Source organism: Rhinolophus sinicus, chromosome 1 (assembly GCF_057876585.1).
Source record: "Rhinolophus sinicus isolate RSI-liver-muscle chromosome 1, RSI-T2T, whole genome shotgun sequence".
Classification (NCBI taxonomy): Eukaryota; Metazoa; Chordata; class Mammalia; order Chiroptera; family Rhinolophidae; genus Rhinolophus; species Rhinolophus sinicus.
In genome coordinates, this window is record NC_142501.1 from 167,732,635 (window position 1) to 167,753,829 (window position 21,195).

The 21,195-nt window shown below is 35.2% G+C and overlaps 1 protein-coding gene across 6 annotated transcripts in view; it reads left to right on the forward strand.

Moving 5' to 3' along the window:
* ARHGAP24 (Rho GTPase activating protein 24) overlaps positions 1 to 21,195 on the forward strand; it is a 701,900-nt gene that overhangs the window by 669,894 nt on the left and 10,811 nt on the right. For all 6 annotated transcript variants that reach the window (XM_074323892.2, XM_019731289.3, XM_019731291.3 and 3 more), the window contains 3 exons: positions 6,335 to 6,467; positions 9,075 to 9,148; positions 11,346 to 11,467. In XM_074323892.2, coding sequence (XP_074179993.2) covers positions 6,335 to 6,467; positions 9,075 to 9,148; positions 11,346 to 11,467 — 329 coding nt within the window. The remainder of the gene's footprint in view (positions 1 to 6,334; positions 6,468 to 9,074; positions 9,149 to 11,345; positions 11,468 to 21,195) is intronic.

Sequence of the window (21,195 nt, forward strand, 5' to 3'; positions counted from 1 at the left end):
TTTTTCAGTTTGGGAATGTATGTGTAGCTGCTTTCTATTTGAGGTGTCTATCATTTGTAATCACAAAACTCAGATGCTCAAAGTAATCTCTTCCTACAGCTACATAACAGGGTGTTTTGTTACTTTGAGTACCTTATACATGTACAGATGTGTGTGTATGTGTGCACGTGTGCATGCACATGCTTATGTGTATGGTATATTGCATTGCATGTCAAACTGTCAAACTTTTTATGTAATTAGCTAGCATTGTAAAGGGGAAGTCCATCCACACATACATCTATAACATAAGGAATTCTAGAAGTAGGGAAGAGAAGGTCAAGTGACAGGTTTATGCATAAACAGCACTCCTCCCACCACTGTTCCATCAGGGAACATCAGAGAGACAAGTGTTTAACTAGCAGACTCCAACTGATAGAAGAGTGGCCTTATTTAAATGTGTGACCATTGCATATTGGAATTGCCTTCTTTCCTTGGAAGTTTTCCACTCCCAAATGCATGTTGTATATTAGCGCTTCTCCACCTTGGCAGGACATGAGAATCATTTGAGGAGCTTTTTAAAAATGCCAATGCCCAGGCTTCAGCCCAGACCAATTATATACAAGAATATATAGGACCCAATTTAAAAAATTTCCGCGTGCAACCAAGGTTGAGAATCACTGTCTTCTATATCACAGTGGTCTGTCCGACAATATTGCCATAAACCCACATTATCTGAAAGCATGTGTCTCTCTCCTAATATTTCATTATCTAATACTTTGACAGTACCATTAACGGTTTTAAAAGTAAAATTACCAAATGCAGATTTGTGGATTGTATTAGTCAGCTCAGGCTGGCATAACAAAATACCACAAACTTGGTGGCTTAAACAACAGAAACGTATTTTCTCACAGTTCTAAAGGCTGGAAGTGTGAAATCAGGGTGCCAGCATGGTTGGGTTCTGGTAAGGGCTTGGTAAGGTCCTCTGGTAAGGTCCTGGCTGGTGGTTGGCCACCTTCTCACCAGTGTGCTCACGTAGCCTTTCCTTATTGCATATGGATGGGTGTAAGGAGGTGGGGAGCAAGCGCTCTGGAGTCTCTTCTTATAAAGGCACTATCCCATCAAACCAGAGTCCCACCCACCTAACCTCGCATCTCACTGGAATTACCATCCAAAGGCCTCATCTCCAGCTACTAACACAGCAGAGGCTAGGACTTCAACATATGAATTGGGGGGAGGGGGTGCTATTCAGTCCCCAGCAAGAGCCATCATGCAGTTCTCTACCATCATTACTTATAAATCAGGAGACTTATTTGAGATACACACTAATTCCGTGTAGCCCACGACTTTGCCTGGAGGTCAAACTGTCTTTTGGTGTTCTGTATAATTCAGGAGTGACGCTTATATAACTGTACAATAAACCGTGATGGTTTAACTCTATTCAAGTTTCACTGTCAAAAAGTGTACCAGTTTTGACAGACACATAAGACAATAAGTTTGAACAGAACTGAGCTTTTCTTGTAGATGTTTCGTTCAGTTTGGAATTGTTTACTACTTTGGGATTTGCTTTTTTATGTTTTGGTCAACTTGGTACACAGAGCAGCATGTTGTTTAAGATAATTTTGTGGCAGTCTTCCTCTTGGTAATAGTGCTGAATGTTTTCAGTTTCATATATGTTTTCCATGGAGTTCGATGGCTATGACATTTTTTAATTCCAAGTGAATGTTAGGCTATCTCACTGTGTATGTTGGAAATAAATTCACACTATCTTTGTAACTTTCCATGTGGGTGCATTCTATTTAGTTAAATCAATTGATTATATTATATTCTGTGCACAGTAACCAGAGTAAAAAAATTCTGTTTCTAATTTTGAGGCTTAAAAGTTTCAAGGTTTTGCCTGTGTAGTATTCTACTTGTAATACTGTGGCATTTGAACTTATCTGTGTGTGTGAGTCTGTTTGTCAGTGAAGCGGGGGTAGGGGGGGCGGCTTAGAAGATAAGCAAGGAGAGATTGCCATCAGACTCCTTTATCCCTGTTCAGATTAGTAAGAGGCCTATATTGTACAGAGATTATAAATAGGGCAGGTCATTTCCAGGAAGTATAAAAATATTCTTAAAATCACACACCTGGCTGGGACTTAGCAGCTAGAATATACAAACAGTGTTAACGAGTTGAACAAATGAGGATTGGTATGGAAACATATTGTTGGTCATCAGTTAAAGATATAAACCCAAGGGGGACAACAAAGATCTATGTTGTTCATTTCTGTTTCACCTAGCATGTGGCATGAGGCAGTGCACATCCTAAGTGTTCAGACATCATGTGGGATTTCTAGAACAATCCCAGAATGACCAAAGGAAGACCCGTGAGAATGTAAAATTAGGTCAATCATAGAAAGTCTCGTGGAATCCTCCCTTTAAGTTTAATAAAAATCACTACAGGATCCAGAAGTAAATCCAAACAAAATATAAAGCAAAAACAAAACCCAATGTTGATCAGTTAAGGACTATACGCTACAGAGCACCTTCCGGCCTGGTTGATCTTTTATTCAGGATCCCTGGGCCTGTCTCTGCTTCTGTGCTATCGCTGGCTAGAATGTACATGATAGTTTCTATTAATTTCTGAAAACAGATTCTACCACCAGGTGAGTGAAAGAAACCTGACGTCTGTATAATGATTTTACATTCGCAAAAAGTTTTGAATGTCTAACAAAAGAATGTTACTTTAAAACCCCTCATATTTCAATAATTAGCCCAAAATAATTTCATATGTGTGCAGTTACCTGTTCAAGTCCCCCAAATAGGGTTCATAACAGAACCTACTCAGTGGACGGCCATGAGGGCCTGATACAAAAAGAGATGTGTATACCAGTAGATGTATGCTGCTGCTGCTGCTGTTGCTGCTGTTACGATAATTACCCAGTTTGGGGAATATAATTCTCCATGGATACCAATGTTTGCCACAATGTAGTTGTTTCGCTTCACTGTGATGAAGACTGAGATATATTTCTCTGAGGCAAAGCTGGCACCTTCCCCTCGGTACATTGGATAATTAATGCGCAATATTAATATTTACCTAATTGACTGTAAATATTAAGCAAACGTTAATTAGCCAAAGTAATGGGTTTTCAATCAGAGATATCAGGCTGGACGGTTAGATGCAGAAGTTTGCTGTTTTGTGGAGTAGATATACAAGGAGATTTTTCAGACTTGTTGTAGTAGGTAGCAGACTGGCAATTGGGGCAGATAGACTGTGAAATTCTTGAGTTGACTCAGAACTGTCACATATATTGGGGTCTTTCCAGAAGGGATTGTCTTCTTCAATTCAGTGGGAAAGGACAAAGCCAAAAATGAGAATGCAAGGAAAATGTAGAAGTCTCTATTTCTATAAAATAACCTAAGCTTAATAAAGCCCCCAAAAGAGTCATAAATTTAAGTTTGTTTTTAAGCAAAAATTTAACGTTTTTAATTGAAAAAATATATATATTTGATCATTTTTCTTCATTGTTTGTACATAACAGCAAGTGGGTATATGCATACGCTAATGTTAAAAAGCTAATACAGCATATCACTCTAGGGAAGGGATAATATAATCATACCCGTCCACATCTCTTACCTTGATTCATAGCTCAAATATTTCAATTCTTGGAAAATTACTGCAGCTTTGGTGCTGAGAATATTGCTGGTGGATGAAGAATGATTCTGCAGCCTTTCAGTCTTCACAATTTTTACACCATCTTTATTAGTCTAACTTTGCAATCGCGCCATCTAGTGTTGAAACGTCCTCAGTACTCTAGCCCAACTTCATTAGAAGTAAAATAATACAGGAAGTAATAAACAAGTTACGTTGAAAATGATGTGCTTGGGGAGAGTCAGTGTAACGAATAGTTCATCACTGAATACTAAAACAGATTTTTTTGTTAAATATATATTTCTTGTTTATCATTATTGTCTCGTTTGTTTATTGCATTTATTTCATTAATATTGTATGTACTCTATGTAGTCATACAAATTATACATAATATACTCCATATATTGAAATTATACTGATTTTATATTTTACTTTTTATATTCTTCTCTGTACCTGCCTACAACTTAAAAGAAAATTGTCATTGACTTTAAAAGCAACACAACCTAACCCAGTCATGGATTGGGTTGAGTTAGAGTGGAATCAAAAGATGGACATAATGTGTTGTAATACTTGATTGAACTGCATATCCTACACAATTTGTGTTTTTGTTATTAATGATAACTATACCTTTAGGGGTCAGGTGCTTTGCATAGCACAGGAAACACAAGAAGAGCCTTTATGTTGCGTTAAGCAGAGTGGTTTGCCAGAAAACAAAAAAAAAGGTAGTGTCTTCCTTGTCTTACCTTTGAGACTATTTTAGGTCTATCTTTAAAAAACAAATGTTTGGAAAATATTTTTATGAATTAATTAGCTTGGTCACAGTTTCCAAGATGTCCTGGAGACATGATTTTTATTTTCCTTACTAATCTTCAACGTGATTTCTATATTATCTGTTAGTTCAGAATTTTAAGAGAAAAAAATATTTATTTAGTTATAAAAAGAATAAAATTAAATAGTTAAAACAGGCCCTATTAGATCACCTCTATTATTTTAACATCTGCAAAACAGTTGACAATATACCTGCTCTATCGGATTCCAATGTTACAATGGAAAACCTCAGCCCTTACCCTGTCTAATTCAGAGATAAGTGAAGTCCCATGGTCCATAAGGGCAGTCCCATTAGGATGCTGCCTGCCACTCACATCTCATCCAGCCTCACTCTGAGCTCTGGTCTCCCTAGTCTTCCCTAGCCTTTTGTCACCTCCTCAAAGACAGGATGTTCCCCTTCACTTTGGGCTCTGTTTACCTCTTCACATTAATCAGGAATGCCTTCTTCTGTTCTTCGACTTTCACTTAGTTAATGATTACACACCCTTCAAATCTTGGCCCAAATATCATTTCCTCAGGGAAGCCCTTCAACGCCTAGATTAGTCCTCTCTTGACATTAGATAGCATGCATTACTTTTCCTTAGTACCACTCACTATACTTTGTGATTATATACTTGTATTATTTATTGTCTGCTGCCCCTACTAAATTATAAATTATAAGCAGGCTAGAAAAATACTTTCCTTTAACCCGTTGGGGTCCTAGCCACTGTGTTTTCTATAATGCCCAATACAGATTAGATGTGTGGGAAATATGTAATGAAATCAACCTATGAGTCCCAAACTGAGAACTAATATGCCCATTGTCCCAGCCCATGCAGTTTGGTGATGTCAGCTCTGCTTGCATGTCATTCTTGGAGCAAGAGAATATTCACCGAGGTAGGAAATTCCAGTGCCTATGTTCCAACTTGTCAAGGTATACCAATCTGGGAACTTGTCACTTCCTACAGCACTGTCTGGGATACTTCTAGAATCCCTGACCTTGTTCATCACCACTCTTCCCGCTTCATGGGAATCAATTCACCTGTTTAAACCCTGCTCATCTAGCTTTACTTCCCATGTTTCTGTTTTCTTCCCCCAAAATAAAATAAATAAATAAATAAAATTAAAAATGAAGATAATCCCACCTCTTTCCATCTTTACTGTCAGCCATCTTTATGGATTAACAGGGAATAAAGAAATATAGGAAACAAAATATAAAATAATATTTCGGTAAATGATCTTGCCACTCTGGTATTCAGCAGAAAATAAAAATAAATCTGCGTGTTACACAAAGGTCATGTTAAGTTTTCATTGTTTATTTTTGTATCACTTTCCTTCTCTTTCTAAAAGACTCTAAGGGTTCCCAACTGTCTTAGAATATTTTAGATAAGCAGTCATGCTGAGAATCAATCATCTTCAAAATGAGCCCTGCTGAAAAAGTTGTAACATGTCGTACTAAGCTTCAGGTATCTATAACCGGTCACCAATGTCTTCTCAAGAATGAGTGGAACATTTTGAGACATGAAGTTAGGATTCAGAAGTAATTAATTTTGACATTGAATACATGCATACGCATATATAGGTTTGTTTTTTTGTGAATTGTATTATATTTTATTTAAAGTCTGCTATATTCTCATTGTTTTTGAAGGTTAACACTTTTGCTTAACATCAAATACTGACAAAAGAAAAAATGCTGAACTTTCAAATATTTTTAAGAATTTCAGATATCCTTCTGTGTTCCTCTCCATTCCACCTGTGATAGCGTCATATAGGTATTACATGAATGTGTGCTTCTTGAAAGCTGAATTGACTGATTCAATTGCCAACGTATATAGAATTCTGATGCTCAGATGTATATTTGATGAAAAAATAAATAAAAGGTTCACTCCAAAGAATGTCTTCATATTTCTGTCTCCACAGCAACACAGATGTGCACACAGTAGCATCACTTCTCAAACTTTACCTCCGAGAACTTCCAGAACCAGTTATTCCTTATGCAAAGTATGAAGATTTTTTGTCATGTGCCAAACTGCTCAGCAAGGAAGAGGAAGCAGTAAGTTGCTGTATTTATTTCTAAAAAAAAAAAAAGAAAAGAAAAGAAAAACCAAAAACTTTTGTTTGAAGGTTTTGTTTTGTCAGTGTTATTTGTCTTTAATTTGTAAACTTCCCTTTGCCCTATTGTGTGAATGGTTTTCCACTATTCTAAGTATCGGCATCACACATGTTTAGACTCTACACACACAACTCAAGTCACATTTTTAATCTGTTATTTCATCAAAAGAAAATGTGGCTGAATAAATAAAATGAACACTTCTTGTCACTTTGTCCTAAAAGGTTAATTGTGGTGCTACATCACGCCGAATAGTCTTTGAACAAAGTGGATGACTTATTTCAAGTGTCCTTTTTCATTTTGTGCCTCTTAAATCACCCCAAACAATGATTCCTAAGAAATCCTACATACTGCCTATTGTTTTTTTAAACACCTTTATTGAAATACAACCAGATACTATGCAATCACCCATTTGAAGTATACAATTCAGTCCTGTTTAGTATATTCTCAGAGTTGTGTAACCATCACCAAAATCTAATTTTAGAATATTTAGCACATTTTCATCACTGCATAATACCTCATACCTGTTCCCCATGTCTCTCTGTCTTCAGCTTTTGGCAACTACTAATAGACTTTATAAATTTGCCTATTTTGGACATTTCATATAAATGGTATCATTCAATATGTTGTCTTTTGTGACTGGTTTCTTTCACTGTTTTCAGGGTTCATCTACATTGTACTATGTATCAATATTTTATTCCTTTTATTTCCAAATAATATTCCATTTTTTATCCATTCATCAGTTTCAGGACATGTCTGCTGTTTCCACTGTTTGACTACTATTAATAATGCTGTTATGAACATCCATGTACAAAGTTCTGCATGAACATATGTTTTCATTTCTCTTGGGTATATATCTAGGAGGTAGAATTGCTGGGCCATATGTAATTCTATGTTTCCTAAGTAGGCTCCACCATTTAAAATTCCAATGTGTGCATGTTCCAATTTCTCCACATTTTTCGCCAACACTTATCTCTCTTTTTTATCATAGCTATCCTAATGTGTGTAAAGTGGTATGTCATTGAGATTTGAGTTGCATTTCTCTCTCTTATTTTTAAACTTTTATTTATGTAAGTCTGTTTTTCCAGGACCCATCAGCTCCAAGTCAAGTAGTTGTCTTCAATCTAGTTGTGGAGGGCGCAGCTCACAGTGGCCCATGTGGGGATTGAACAGGCAACCTTGTTGTTAAGAGCACTGTGCTCTAACCAACTGAGCTAACCGGCCGCCCCAGGGTTGCATTTCTTGAGGGCTAATGATTTTAAACATCTTTTCATGTACTTGTTGGCTATTGATTATTATTATTGTTATTATTATTTTATTTTTATTTTTTTGGAGAAACATCTATTCAGTTCATTTTCCCAATTCAAATTGGGTTATTTGTCTGGTTATTATTGAGTTGTAAGAGTTATTTATATAGTTTAGATACAAGTCCCTTATCAGATATATATGATTTGCAAATATTTTCTACCATTCTGGGGTTTGTCTATTTATTTTCATGAAGAGTATCCTTTAAAGCACAAACGTTTTGAATTTTGATAAAGCCCAATTTATCAATTTTTCTTTTGTCACTTATGCTTTTACTCTCATATCTAAGAAGGCTTTGTTTAACCCAATGTCATGAAGATTTACTCCCATATTTTCTTCTAAGACTTCTATAACTTTAGCTCTTACATTTAGGTGTATGCTCCATTTGAAGCTGATTTTTGTCCATGGTGTAAGGAAAAGGTCCAACATCATTCTCTGGTGTATGGATAGCCAGTTGTCTCAGCACTATTTGTTGAAAAGACTTTTCTTTTCCGTATTGGATTTCCTTGGCACTCATTGAAAGTGCTGCCTGTTTGTTATTTGATGTTTTCTGTGGCTGCTTTTGTGCTACAACAGAAGAGTTGCATAATTGTGATGGAGACCATATGTCCCAGAAAGCTTAATATGTTTGCTATCTAGCCCATTACAGGGAGAACAAATCAGATTACATTATCCATTAGCTTATCTGGGACCATTTATATTTTAGAGGAAAGTTCTACAATGAGAAGAAACAAAGCAATTAATCCCTTTGTGAAATTTCCAGGAATATTAGGCTTTCTAACCCCCCATCTCATCCCAAACAATGTATCCTAGACATGACCAGTTTTGAGAGACTTATTTGTCGGTAGATGTGTGTTTGTATGTGTTTTGGGAATGCTAAAAATGGGAAGGACCCATACTATGTCAAGGCTACTATTTCCCCCCAAAATAACATTATTTTAAGTGAAGCTGTCTTCCTTTTCTGTCAAATGTGAACAAATGCTAAAATTTTTTAAAGGGCTTCACTTACATCTGTTTCTCCACAAATAGTACTTACAGAAATATTTTTAAATATTTCTAAAATGTTGTGGTGTTGAAATATTTCTAAAATGTTTCTGTGATGGTGGCAAATTTTCAGGACAGATCCTTCACTGATAATATGTGAAACAAACAAACAAACAAACTATATGTCCATTTCTCATTTGCTTTAATTCCAAGACCAATACTTAAAAAGATAACATTTATTCTCTTCCTTTTTATATTCAGGGTGTTAAGGAATTAGCAAAGCAGGTGAAGAGTTTGCCAGTGGTTAATTATAACCTCCTCAAGTATATTTGCAGGTAAGAATTTTCTTAAAGACAAAACTAAACAAAACAAGACTATATTTAGGCTGACATTAATTTATGTTGGACGATGAATAAAATCACTTAACTGCTCTGATCTCCGGTGTTGGCCTCTGTGAAATTAAGAGGTTTGTCACGCTGATCTCAAAGGTTTCTTTGAGCACTAAAATTGCATGGTTTTGTTATTTATTATTTCTGAAGTCTCCCATGCCTCTACATAGTAAAGCTATGTTGCTTTGAACTTCCATCAGAGTTATTTGTACATGTGCCACGTACTATTGTTTAAGAGAAGGAACGTGTTCCTTGACTTGAGAATGATTTGTGTGGGAGTCCAGATTCTACCACTGACTAATTATGTGTCTTTATGCAATTTTCTCATTCTCTCTGAGTCTGAGTCCTAATAAGTAAAATGGTAGGAAAAAACACACAATTTACACAGTTGTTTTAAAAGTTAAATTATATTTTTAAATGATTAATGTATATATAGTAAGTGCTCACTAAATATTGTGTGTTTTTTCCATTCCTCTCCCTCCTCAAGACTTCTTGAAAAGACATTTGTAATTCAATTCTGTTAGAACAATCACTGTGCATGGTAAAGCTCTCTCTCAGTCACCATTTTTAACTTAAATCCTGGGAAGGGATGTGGCATGTGGATGCCATAATTTAAGAAACCAAACATGTAAAAAAGAAAAAAAAGAAAGAAACTCAACATGTAAAATTGAAACATATTAAATTTAAATAGAGATTGAGAATTGGTATTACTGCAGAATATCTTAAATTATAGTTTCCCAATCCATTTTAAAATAAATTCAAACTTTTAATTCAGTACAGTACATCATTTAAGTAGGCTTCTGTGTGTGTGTCGTGATTAAATAAATAATCAGCAGAACAGGAACTAGGGAGTTTGAAACTATTTGAAAAAGCAAGAAATAGTTTCGTTGATAGCATAGACTTATTAACATGTACGGCTTCCATCCCAAGATTTTGAACTAATGCAAGCTATTATACTAGATAATAAAAAGGTTACATTCTCTTTAAGCAAAAGGGGAAAAGGCTTGTTTGAGAACCGTATTGCAGAGTCTTTATCTCCACAATAGGAAAACTCTACTTCTCTTGAAACATTTAAGCAGACTTTTAATTTCAATTTCAAATAAGAAATGGTAGTTTGACTTTTTGTCCTTCAGTTTTACTATAGTTTAATCTGTATAACAGTAGTGAACCTTTTAAAAGTCATGGTGTGGTAGTTCAGAGCACAGACCCTGAAGTCAGACCACCTGGGTTCAAACTTCAGCTTTGCCACTTGTTGTCTGTGTCCTTGGAAAAGATTCTTCAGCTCTCTGGTACTTCATGTGTCTCATCTGTAAAATCGAGATAATAGTAGTATTTACCTCACAGAGATGCTTTGATAATTTAATAAGTTAGCACAATGACTGACACATAATAAAATTTATTAAAATAACACATAAAATAAGTTATTTTTTATTTTCATCCCTTTCTCATCAGTACAGCTAGTAAGCCATGAAATAATAGGAGCTCTTGTAGAAGTGAAGAAGGGGTGAGGAATGAAAAAAGCCTGAAAGATTACAAAAACAATCCCTCCTGCAAAATCATTCAGGGAAAGGGCTATTTCATGCCTCTTATTCTTTAGCACCTCATAAAGTGAAACAATTTGTGCTTGTAATTTTTTATATCAGTAGAACTGAGGTTTTAATTTAAACCATGTTTGATCTCATTTTTTTAACAGACTATAAATTTGAAGCTCCCAAGTGACTCCACAAAAAGGGTTGATTCCTCCTTTCTGAAATAGGGCTTGTTCCAGACGACCTTATTTATAGTTCTCAAATTGAATATATGTAAATTTAATACTTTATTGAGGGATTGAAAGGGAATCCGTATTCTCCAATCTCAAGTCCATATTAGCATTATCCAAACACTTGTTCCTGTGATTGTCAAAGGAAGCCAAGCCAGGCCAGACCCGAAATATTTGATGATATGATCTCTCAAGTTTAATTCTTAATAATTTACAACATATTTTTTTCGCATTTGATTGAGAGATGTTTGAATTTCTGAATAATATTATCTCCATAATCACCTTTGAACGTGCTCCATTTCATGAATATTTCCTAATGACCCATTTTATTCCATTGATGAATTTGACCTCATTGAGTTTTGTTCACATTTTTACATCCAACAGGTTTTTAGATGAAGTACAATCCTATTCGGGAGTTAACAAAATGAGTGTGCAGAACTTGGCCACTGTCTTTGGCCCTAATATCCTGCGCCCCAAAGTGGAAGACCCTTTGACTATCATGGAAGGTAAGTAAATGCTTATTATATACTCTCATCAAAAGAATAATAACTGTCTCTTTGTTGCCTTGAACCTATTGAGCAAACTAGAGAAATAAGTGAATCCACAATAACCCCATTTATTGACTCAAATGGGGTTTCTGTATCATATGTATATGTTTTATTTTATAATAAGATAAGGTTTTTAGAAAACAGTGGACTAAAGTATCTTTCAAGCTTCTTGTACCTTCAAATTTTGTACTTTTGAATGTCTGCTAAACTCTGCAGATAGAAATTAAACTTTCTGGACCAACTCTCTTATTGCCAAAAATCTGATGTTCAATTTATAGTGCCTTCAGTATTTGACAAAGGATATTAAGCTGAGTTGATGTAGGCAAACCCCATTCTTCAAGTGCAAAATGTTCTCTTTGGGAGTCAGACATTTTGTTGTTGCGGTTTACTAAACATAATAATTTACTAAGTGAGTCCTCGGTAGCATTACAAGAATAAATGGAATTTCCATAAGTCATCTGTAAAATATTATGAAAGAACTGAAAAGTAAATCAAGTTCACTTTTTGGGTCCAATATAATTTTCAGAAAATTCAAAAGTGACTATTTTAAGGTATTGTAGCTTTACTAATTTTGGTTTTGAGTGATTTCAAGAGGGAGAGAAATATAACCCTCTATAAGCTAGCATTGCTTATTTACCTGTGGGTTGAAACATGAAGGAATTCTTACTTTCTAAATTACAAATCCCTCAAATTCTTATCCACAGTGAACTGCTGTTTGTTTATTTCCAGCAGGCCTGACTGCTTGAGTACCTTTCTTCCCTATGGCTGTTAGCAGCACCGTTGTTTTCTGCAAATTGGCCTGATTGAACATTTTAGAACTAAATACAGAAGAGGGAAGGAGAGAGAATAAGTATTTTTTCATTTTCATTCTGAGTTTATTTAGTCTAGAACAAAATAGCTCCCTATACAGTTCCTTTCTTGAAAATTCTAAGATTTCCATTCCTCTATATCTTATGAGAAAGAAAGCATTTAAAAGTTTGCCTGCTTTACTCAGCTTAATGTCCTTTGTCAAATACTGAGGGTAATATAAACTGAACATCAGATTTTTGTCAATAAGATAATTGGTTGAGAAAACTTAATTTCTATCTGAAGAGTTTAGCAGACATTAGAAAATACAAAATTTAAAGATACAAGAAGCTTAAAAGATACTTTAGTCCATTGTTTTCTAAAACCGTATTATAAAATAAAACATGTACATCAACACCACCAGTACACACACACACACACACACACACACACACACACACACACACCTTAAGGACTTATTATAAGACAAACACTCTAGAAATCACCACCTAAATGAAGAAACATAACCTTAATAGACATCCCCAAAACTCTTCCTCATGAGCTGTCCCCCCATCTTACCACCCCCCTTACTTACAACACCCTCCATCTTACTGCCCAGACATTTATATCAGTCATTTCTTGCATTTCTTTGTAGTTTTTCAACCAAATGAACTTCCCTAGACGTTATATTTAATCTTTACTAACCTTTTATTTGATGTCTTTTTTAAGTCTCTTTGAATCTACAGGATCTCTGCGACTTATATGTTGAAAAATTAGGTTATTTGACCTATAGAATTTCCCATGGCATGGATTCTGTTGATTGCATATTCATAATGCAATTTAACATATTTCTTTGCCCTCTATTTTCTACAAATCAGGGCCCAAATCAAATTCATGTTTGATATCTTTGACAAGGCTATAGATTGTATTATAATATTTGATTAGCTCCCTTTTTGTGATCTTAGTGCAATTCTTAAAACTATTAATTCACGTGACGTTTAAATGGTGATGTTCTAATTCTATAATATTTTCACCATTTTTTTTGGTTCTAAAATACACATAACTTAAAATCATCGTCTTAATCATTTTTAAATATAGAGTTCAGTGTTATTAATAACATGAATATCACCATGCGACTATCACCACCATTTATCTCCAGAACTCTTCTTCATCTTGCAAAAGTGAAACTGTACCCATTAATAACAACTCTTCCTCCCCCCTCACCTCACCTCCGGGCAACCCCATTCTACTTTCTGTTTGTGTGGTTTTATTACTCCAGATACCTCATATAAGTGGAATCACACAGTATTTGTCTTTTCGTGACTAGCTTATATTGCTTAGCATAATGTCTTCAATGTTCATTTATATTTTAGCATTATACTTTTTTAACTTAATAATTGGAACACTTTTTTATTAAAAGCAAAATCTCTTCCCCTCATTTACTACTTAGTAACCTGGTGGTAGTTTTCATAAATAAAAGGCAGGATAAATGCTGCTTGAGTCTTTCCCTTTATTTATTAGTTTTTGTGTGTTTTTTTCAAAACTAATGAAACAGATTCTTATTCTCTGAAAGTGAATTCTCTTCCTCTTCCTCCTCCTTCTTCCTATTATAAATATTATTAACACTGTTTTTAAAATACCATTATGAATTTCATGTATTTAAATCTAGTTCAGGGGACAATGCATTGTAATTATTCTTTGTATTTATTTGTAATTATTGTTTCCCATCTTTGGCCAATGGAAGCCGCTTCAATTTGCCTTCTGAGTCTTTTGGACATGCCTGTATAGTTTTGGATAGCTTCCTTTCTTTCTATAATAGTATGTCAAGATTTTCCAGGCTCAAATTATGCTTCCTGCCCCAAACCTGGAATCAGCCAATTTCCAAAGAGTCCAATTTCCAAAAAGTTCTTTTAGTGGGAAATTATATTTCAAGACCAAAATCTAGGTACCTGCGATGCTCATTGCTACTGGTCCGTCATTTCTAGGCCTTTCAGTAGACAGGGCTAGTAGATATAAATCCCTGCCCACAGACATACTATGTATTACATACACAATATGTATACACATACACATATATTAAAGAAAAATTGCCTCACAAGTTCATACTATACTTCAAATTCAAAATCATAACTATAAGGTTTTTATTTATTCTTTCTAGTGTAGTTTTACCTCTTTTCCTCTAAATAGGAATCCTTGTTCTCAAAGACATTGGAGATGACAGAATTAGAATATCTCATAAGTATCATTTGTTCTATCTCTCATCAAACACATAGTAGTCTCAGAATAACAATATTAGTACTAGTAACACCAGTATGATTACTGCAAACATTTAAAAACTTTTTACATATGCTAATTCTCCTTTTATTTTTTATATTTATACTCTATTTACTCATACATTGTCAGAGTAGATAGAGTACACCCATTATATACTACACTCTCTCTTTTCAAATTCTTATCTAGTCAGCTCTACATGTAACTATGTATTTAATGATCACCACTGGTATTTATATTGATGTCTCTGTAGCCTAGTGATTCTCAAAATGTGGCCGATGGATACCTGGGGTTCCTAAGATGTATTCATGAGGTCCACGAGTGCAAACATAGCTTCATAATAATACTAAGTTTTTTTGTGTGCTTTTGTATTTTGTTTTTTTTGTTGTTGTTGTTTTTGGGGGTTTTTGTTTGTTTGTTTATTTTTTTGCCCTTTCATTATGTTGACACTTGCACTGATGGTGCAAAATCAGTGATGGACAAAAAAACTAGCACCTTACTATGAGCCAAGGTAGTGATAACAAACTCCACTAGAATCATTATATTTCTCACTGCTGTGCACTGGCAATAGGGAAAATATTTCCAGTTTTACTTAAGAATGTTTTTGGTGAACAGTTAAAAAAATATTAACTGTATTAAATCCCCCCTCTGAAGAACACATCCTTTTAACATTCTGGCAGAGAGATGAACTCTTCTGCATACTGTTTTTAGAGTAATACAATAATTGGCTCAAGAAAAAAGCACTCGTACGATTATTTGAGCTGAGAGCTATACTAACTGCTTTTTCATTGAACTTCCTGTTAATTGGAAGAACAATGGACAAGTAGTTATTCCAACTTGAGCATTTGGCAGACAGGTTCTCAAAAATGAATGGAGTTAACCTTTAAGAGAAACAACTGGTAGAATTTGCTGCCATTGATAAAATTTGAACTTTCAAGTGAAAAACTTGTATCTAACACTTAGAGCTTGACATCGTTTTAATATTTAACCGCTTTTCTGGTGAGCATGTGTTGATAGTAACAAATGCGTTTTTGATACTCTAGAATTACATGTATCAACATTTGGAGGAGCAACATAACTCAGTGAATTTTCCAAATGCCATGTTGTCATAAGCCAGGCATGTGTACAAGATCCAGTCAGCATTCAGGTTAGCTTCTGAGACCTCACAAAGCCCACGTCCTGTTTTGCACATAGAACTACAAAATATGGCAGCTGGCTTTCTAAGATGTACTGACTGTTCCAGTCCTTGATTTTAATTAAACCTTCCCTTTCTTCCATCTCTGTTGTCCTGGTCCTGTTGGGTTTTGATTCCTCTCCCAACAGTGTCCTCTGCAGGTGGAGCCCTGTCTGGAAGGGAGCCCTAGCTGGCCAGTGTTGAGAGTTCAGAGGGACTAGATGACTCTTAAGTCCTTCAGACTTTCCCATAGATGACATCTACTAGATTAGTTACACTCCCCACCGCCCCATTTCACCTGCTGTTCTTAAATTATCCCTTTGCATTTTCCAGTGAATACCTATACTTTGGTGATTTTTCTGTTCTCAGGCCCATTGAAGCCCCCATCACTTTCTCCTATGCCTCTCACACAGACACCAATACATGCTTATCTTATGGAAATGGGGATTTGTCCCCCAAAACTTGTATTTGGGGCTTGGCAGCATACCTTGTCACGTAGTGTTGTTGTGCATGTTGTCCACGAGTTTGGGATTTTGCTAACTAGTTGCTCTTTTTTTTTGCTTGTTTTAACTCTTGTTATTGTTTTAGAAGACAGCCTTTAAAAATTACATAGTCCATCTTTCCCCTCCCTGCCCATATTGTCAACACAAGAAAGCCAAGTTACTCTGGGAAGAAGCAGAACCCAGAGCTCTGAGTTTCCTAGAGCACTGACGGAAGAAAACAATTTCAATAGTAGTCCTTCGCCTCTTTTTGTCCATAAAGAAACCTGATACCCAATGAGAAAAGTATTTTCTCTAAATAATGTGATAATATGTGCAAGGGATGGGTGCACAAGTAGAAAAAATGGGTTTTCTAAAAGAGTAGGGGGAAATGGAACAGCAAATAATTTATCTGTTGTCTTAATTTGTTCGGGTCATGAAAGGTTTCAATTCTATGGTACATCCATAGACTAGAATACTACTCAGGAATAAAAAGAACGAACTACCAATGCATGCAACAACATTGGTAGATGTCAGAAGTATTATACAAAGTGAATAATGCCTAGACACAAGGGGACACATGGGAATTTTCTTTATTATGATAATGTGGTGTTTTCAGGACTGTCATTTGTAAAGATCATCATATATTTTACAGGTATCTGCACATGTGTAAAATGACAATTACAAGGTTATTCTTTGAAAAAAATACAAAAAAAAAAAACTACATTTCATAGAATGCTGCCATATACCAGGAGTGCCAAAAAATGTACACATTTTTAGAGATGTTTTCTATGTATTTTACTTTCTGAAGTTGAATTATGGTAGCAATGTGTAGTATGGCATTCGCTCAAAAGATGGTGTTAATCAAAAGAATGCTAGCGTCATTCATTGAATTACAATTTTGATGCAGTTTTTTTACTTTCTTAAAATGTATATACCTTTTTTGGCACCCTCTGTCTATATATATATATATATATATGTATAATACAGACACTATATAATATTTATGTATATGTAAGTATATTTTAAAGTGCCTAGGTACCTTTAAAGGAAAATTGAATTCTTATACAATGCTATAAAGAAAAATGCCTATAATATAGTATTTAAATTCAACCTGTATAAAAATTATATGAGCGGAGGGAATTCCTGGATCATGTAGCAGAATCGGACTCTTCAGAATGGGCTGGTGATTATAACCACTCTGACCTCATTATGTAGGCTTCATGTTTCTCCCTAGCATTCTAAGGAAGAAAATGACAGAGAGGAGGAAATAAAAAGGAAAAAAAGTACATAGAGTGACACACACTTTATCATTGCTACCAAGCTAGTCTGTCCTAATGCTATAAAAATTGAAAGAAAGTCCCTTTATAAGACACTGCTGACATTTATTATCCTGGACACTAGGTACAAGCAAAGCCTCCCAAGATAGAAGAGATTTTGAAATCTCTAGGCCCCTGACACTCACTCTATAATTGTGGCAGGTACACTTTAGCATGGCTGTTCACAGACTCATCATGGAGGCCTTGGGGATGTCACCTTTCAATTAATTAAATGCCCCACACATTTCACAGCTATGATGGGAAGCGGTGATGTTTCAAACGTTAATATTCCAGTGATCGGAAACAGCTCCATTTTCCTAAAGTACTAGGCAGAGTCGTATATAATAGAGAATGCTACCATTTAAAAGTGTGCCTGTCATAAGGACAAATAGTAAAACAGAACCAAGTGCATGTGTCTTCAAACACAGTACATAATGGTGACTGCGTTGACAGCCATTTTAACGAAGCCAAAATCTTTTCATCAGGTTCACTGCTACATGCATTGGGAATAGGATGACAAATTCCAAGGTTACTAAAAGAGGAAAGATGGCTATCTAATACCATTAATTTGGTCTTTTTTTCTCCCACAACTCTGTAATAATTGATGATGATTCAAGAGATAGTTGTCTTTTATTTAGTTTCTTATTTAGGACAACATCAAGTTTGCTTATTATTACTGCAGTTTAAATCCAACAACTGCTGAAATATAGCAGGACAAGAACATGATTTGGAGTGAGAAGATGAAACATCAAATTTCACCTTGGTCACTTACCATCTATGTGGCCTGAAGCAGAAGCTTAAGCGCTCTGAACGTCAATTTTTTCATGTGACAAATATTGTCCTCTCTCACAGTCTTGAAAAATATAATTTAGAGGGTATAAGTGAAACATTTCCACCTAACATCGTGTTTCACAAAGTCTAACACGAACACACACAGGAATCACCCTGGTTTATTTTTGTTTGTTTTTGGTGGGGTTTCTTTGTGGTGTTTTTTGTTTTTTTTTTAACTTTTATTTATTTTAAGTGTGTTCTTCCAGGACCCATCAGCTCCAAGGCAAGTAGTTGTTTCAATCTAGTTGTGGAGGCCACAGCTCACAGTGGTCCGTGTGGGGATCAAACCGGCAACCTTGTTGTTAAGAGCACCACGCTCTAACCAACTGAGCTAACCGGCTGCCCCCACCCTGGGGATTTTGTGAAAATGCAAATTCTGATTCAGAAGGCATGCAGTGAGTCCTGAAATTTTTGAAGCTTCCAGGTGATGCCAGTGCAACTATTCTGCTATTTCTGGTGTTATCTGGTGTTGGTTAGAAATGTAAAATTGTATGCCCTATCCAATACCTACATTCTAACAGAATTTCCAGGTAATTTGTATAAATATTGTTTGAGCAACAGTGATCCAGCATCAGACCTGGTACATTGCAGATTGTGGTTCTACATATAAGTTTTGAATCATAATAGAAAAAGTATGAAGAATGTAGATAGGTATAACACATTTTTTTTTCCTGTTCAAAACTTGATTGGAATTATATTCAGAGTTAAATCTTGCCTAGGTGTTGTGTTAAGCTACAAAGTGGCCTCACCCAAGGTCAGGCTTCTACTCTGATAGCCACTCAGCAGCTGTTTCAGTAGAAATCTGCACTGTCAAAAGCCCTTGTCATAATTTTTCTCACCAAAAATTTTATAAGTATTTTATATAGGAACCACATTTGTTAACTAAAAGTGAAGTTGTTTCCCTGTATTTATCAGAGATTACTCTTAGGAGCTTTTAACGACATGATGTAAATCGAGTTAACACACCGAATTAATACAGTTCAAGTCAAAGCAAAGATGACTGATGTTGGCATTAGCCTATACTGCTTTATTATGGGTACATGAATAAAATTAATACTTAAGAAGATTCTTAAGGTAATTGGGGCCCCCAAGTTAAGAAACGAGTTTAGAAGCCTAGTTAATAGTGGCAGCGAGTTTTAAGGGGTAGAAGCCTAGTGGTAAATCAGTAAGGAATATGTGAAAATATATTTTGAGATTTCAGCTAATATTCCATAAACTTGATAAACCCATTAATTTTTAAATAAACTACTGCTTTTAATAATAGATCAACTTTTCTATCCATTATTTTCAGTTATTTTTCCTGTCTGATACTTGTAAGTTGTTAATTTCTAATTCATACTTTACAATGCATAGTGAAAATATGAGGATCAAATGGGAACATATTTTTATCTGTGTAGGAGAATTATTCTCTTTCTTGAAGGTTTTCTCTTTCTTTAAAATTCCCTGAAACTTTTGTATTTCTTATAGAGCAGGTTGGCTAATGACCGATTCTTTCATTTTTTTGCTTATCTAGGAATGCCTTTATTTCTTCTCCGTTTTTGAAGCGTAGGTTTGCTGGATATAGAATTCTTTCTTGACAACATTTCTTTCAACATTTTGAATGTTTTATCCCATTTCCTCTGTTAATAAGAAATGTTGAGGAACCAGCTGTTACTCTTACTGGGGATCACTTTTACATAAGTTTCTTCTCTCTTAAGCTTTCAAGATTCTCTCTGTTTTTGGTTTAAGAAAGTTTGACTCTGATGGGTTTTGGTGTGGATCCTTTTGCATTTACCTTTCTTGGAATTTGCTGAGCTTCTTGGATCTGTAGATTCATGTTTTCACAAATTGAGATGATTCCAGCAACTATTTCGTGCAATATTCTTTCTTTTCATTTCTCTTTTTACTCTCCTTCTTGGGATGATCATTATGAATACTGCTTGATGGTGTCTCACAGGTCTCTAAGGCTCTGTTTATTTTTTTTTCCTTTGTTTTCCTCAGATTGAATAATCTCAATTGACCTATCTTCAGGTATGCTGATTCTTTCTTCTGCATACTCAAATCTGCTGTTTGATCCCATTTACTGATTTTTTTTTCATTTCAGTTATTTTATCTTTCAATTCCAGAATATCTATTGGGTGTTTTTTTTATACTTTCTATCAATCTATTTGGTGAGACATTGTTCTTGCTTTCCTTTGGTTAAGGAAACCTTAACATAGTTTCCTTTAGTTATTAGAACATATTATTTAAGACATGTGTAGTGAATACCATGTCTGGACTTCCTCAGAGTCTGTTTATTTTTCCTGTGTATGGGTCTTATTTTCTTATGCTTTGCATATCTCATAATTTTTTGCTGAAAACTGGATATTTTTAATAATATAATCATGTGAGAACTCTGGATATCAGATTTCCCCCCTCTCCAAAGTTTGTTGGTTGCTTAGTGACTTTTCTGGACTAATTTTATAATGCCTATATTTTTTGTCATATGTAGTCACTGAAGTTTCTACTTGATTTGCTTAGTTTTCAGCTAATATTTAGACAAAGATTTCCTTAAATGTCTAGAACCAATAAATTTTCCCTTCGTTATCAAAGGGCTCTGTGTGCATGTTAAGGTAAACCTTCAACACTCAGCCAGTTTACAACTCTGCCTTAGCTGTCAGTTCTTGCTTGTGCAGAGCTTCAAAATCAGCCAGAGCTTGGCGACCAGGGACTTCTCAGTTCTTTCCTGAGCACACCCACAGCCCTGGGCATGTACATAATCCGAAGCATGCATGTAGTCTTCCAGATTCCCAGGAACATATCAAAGCTTTTCAAGACTTCCTGTGGAAATTTCATTCCTCAGATTTT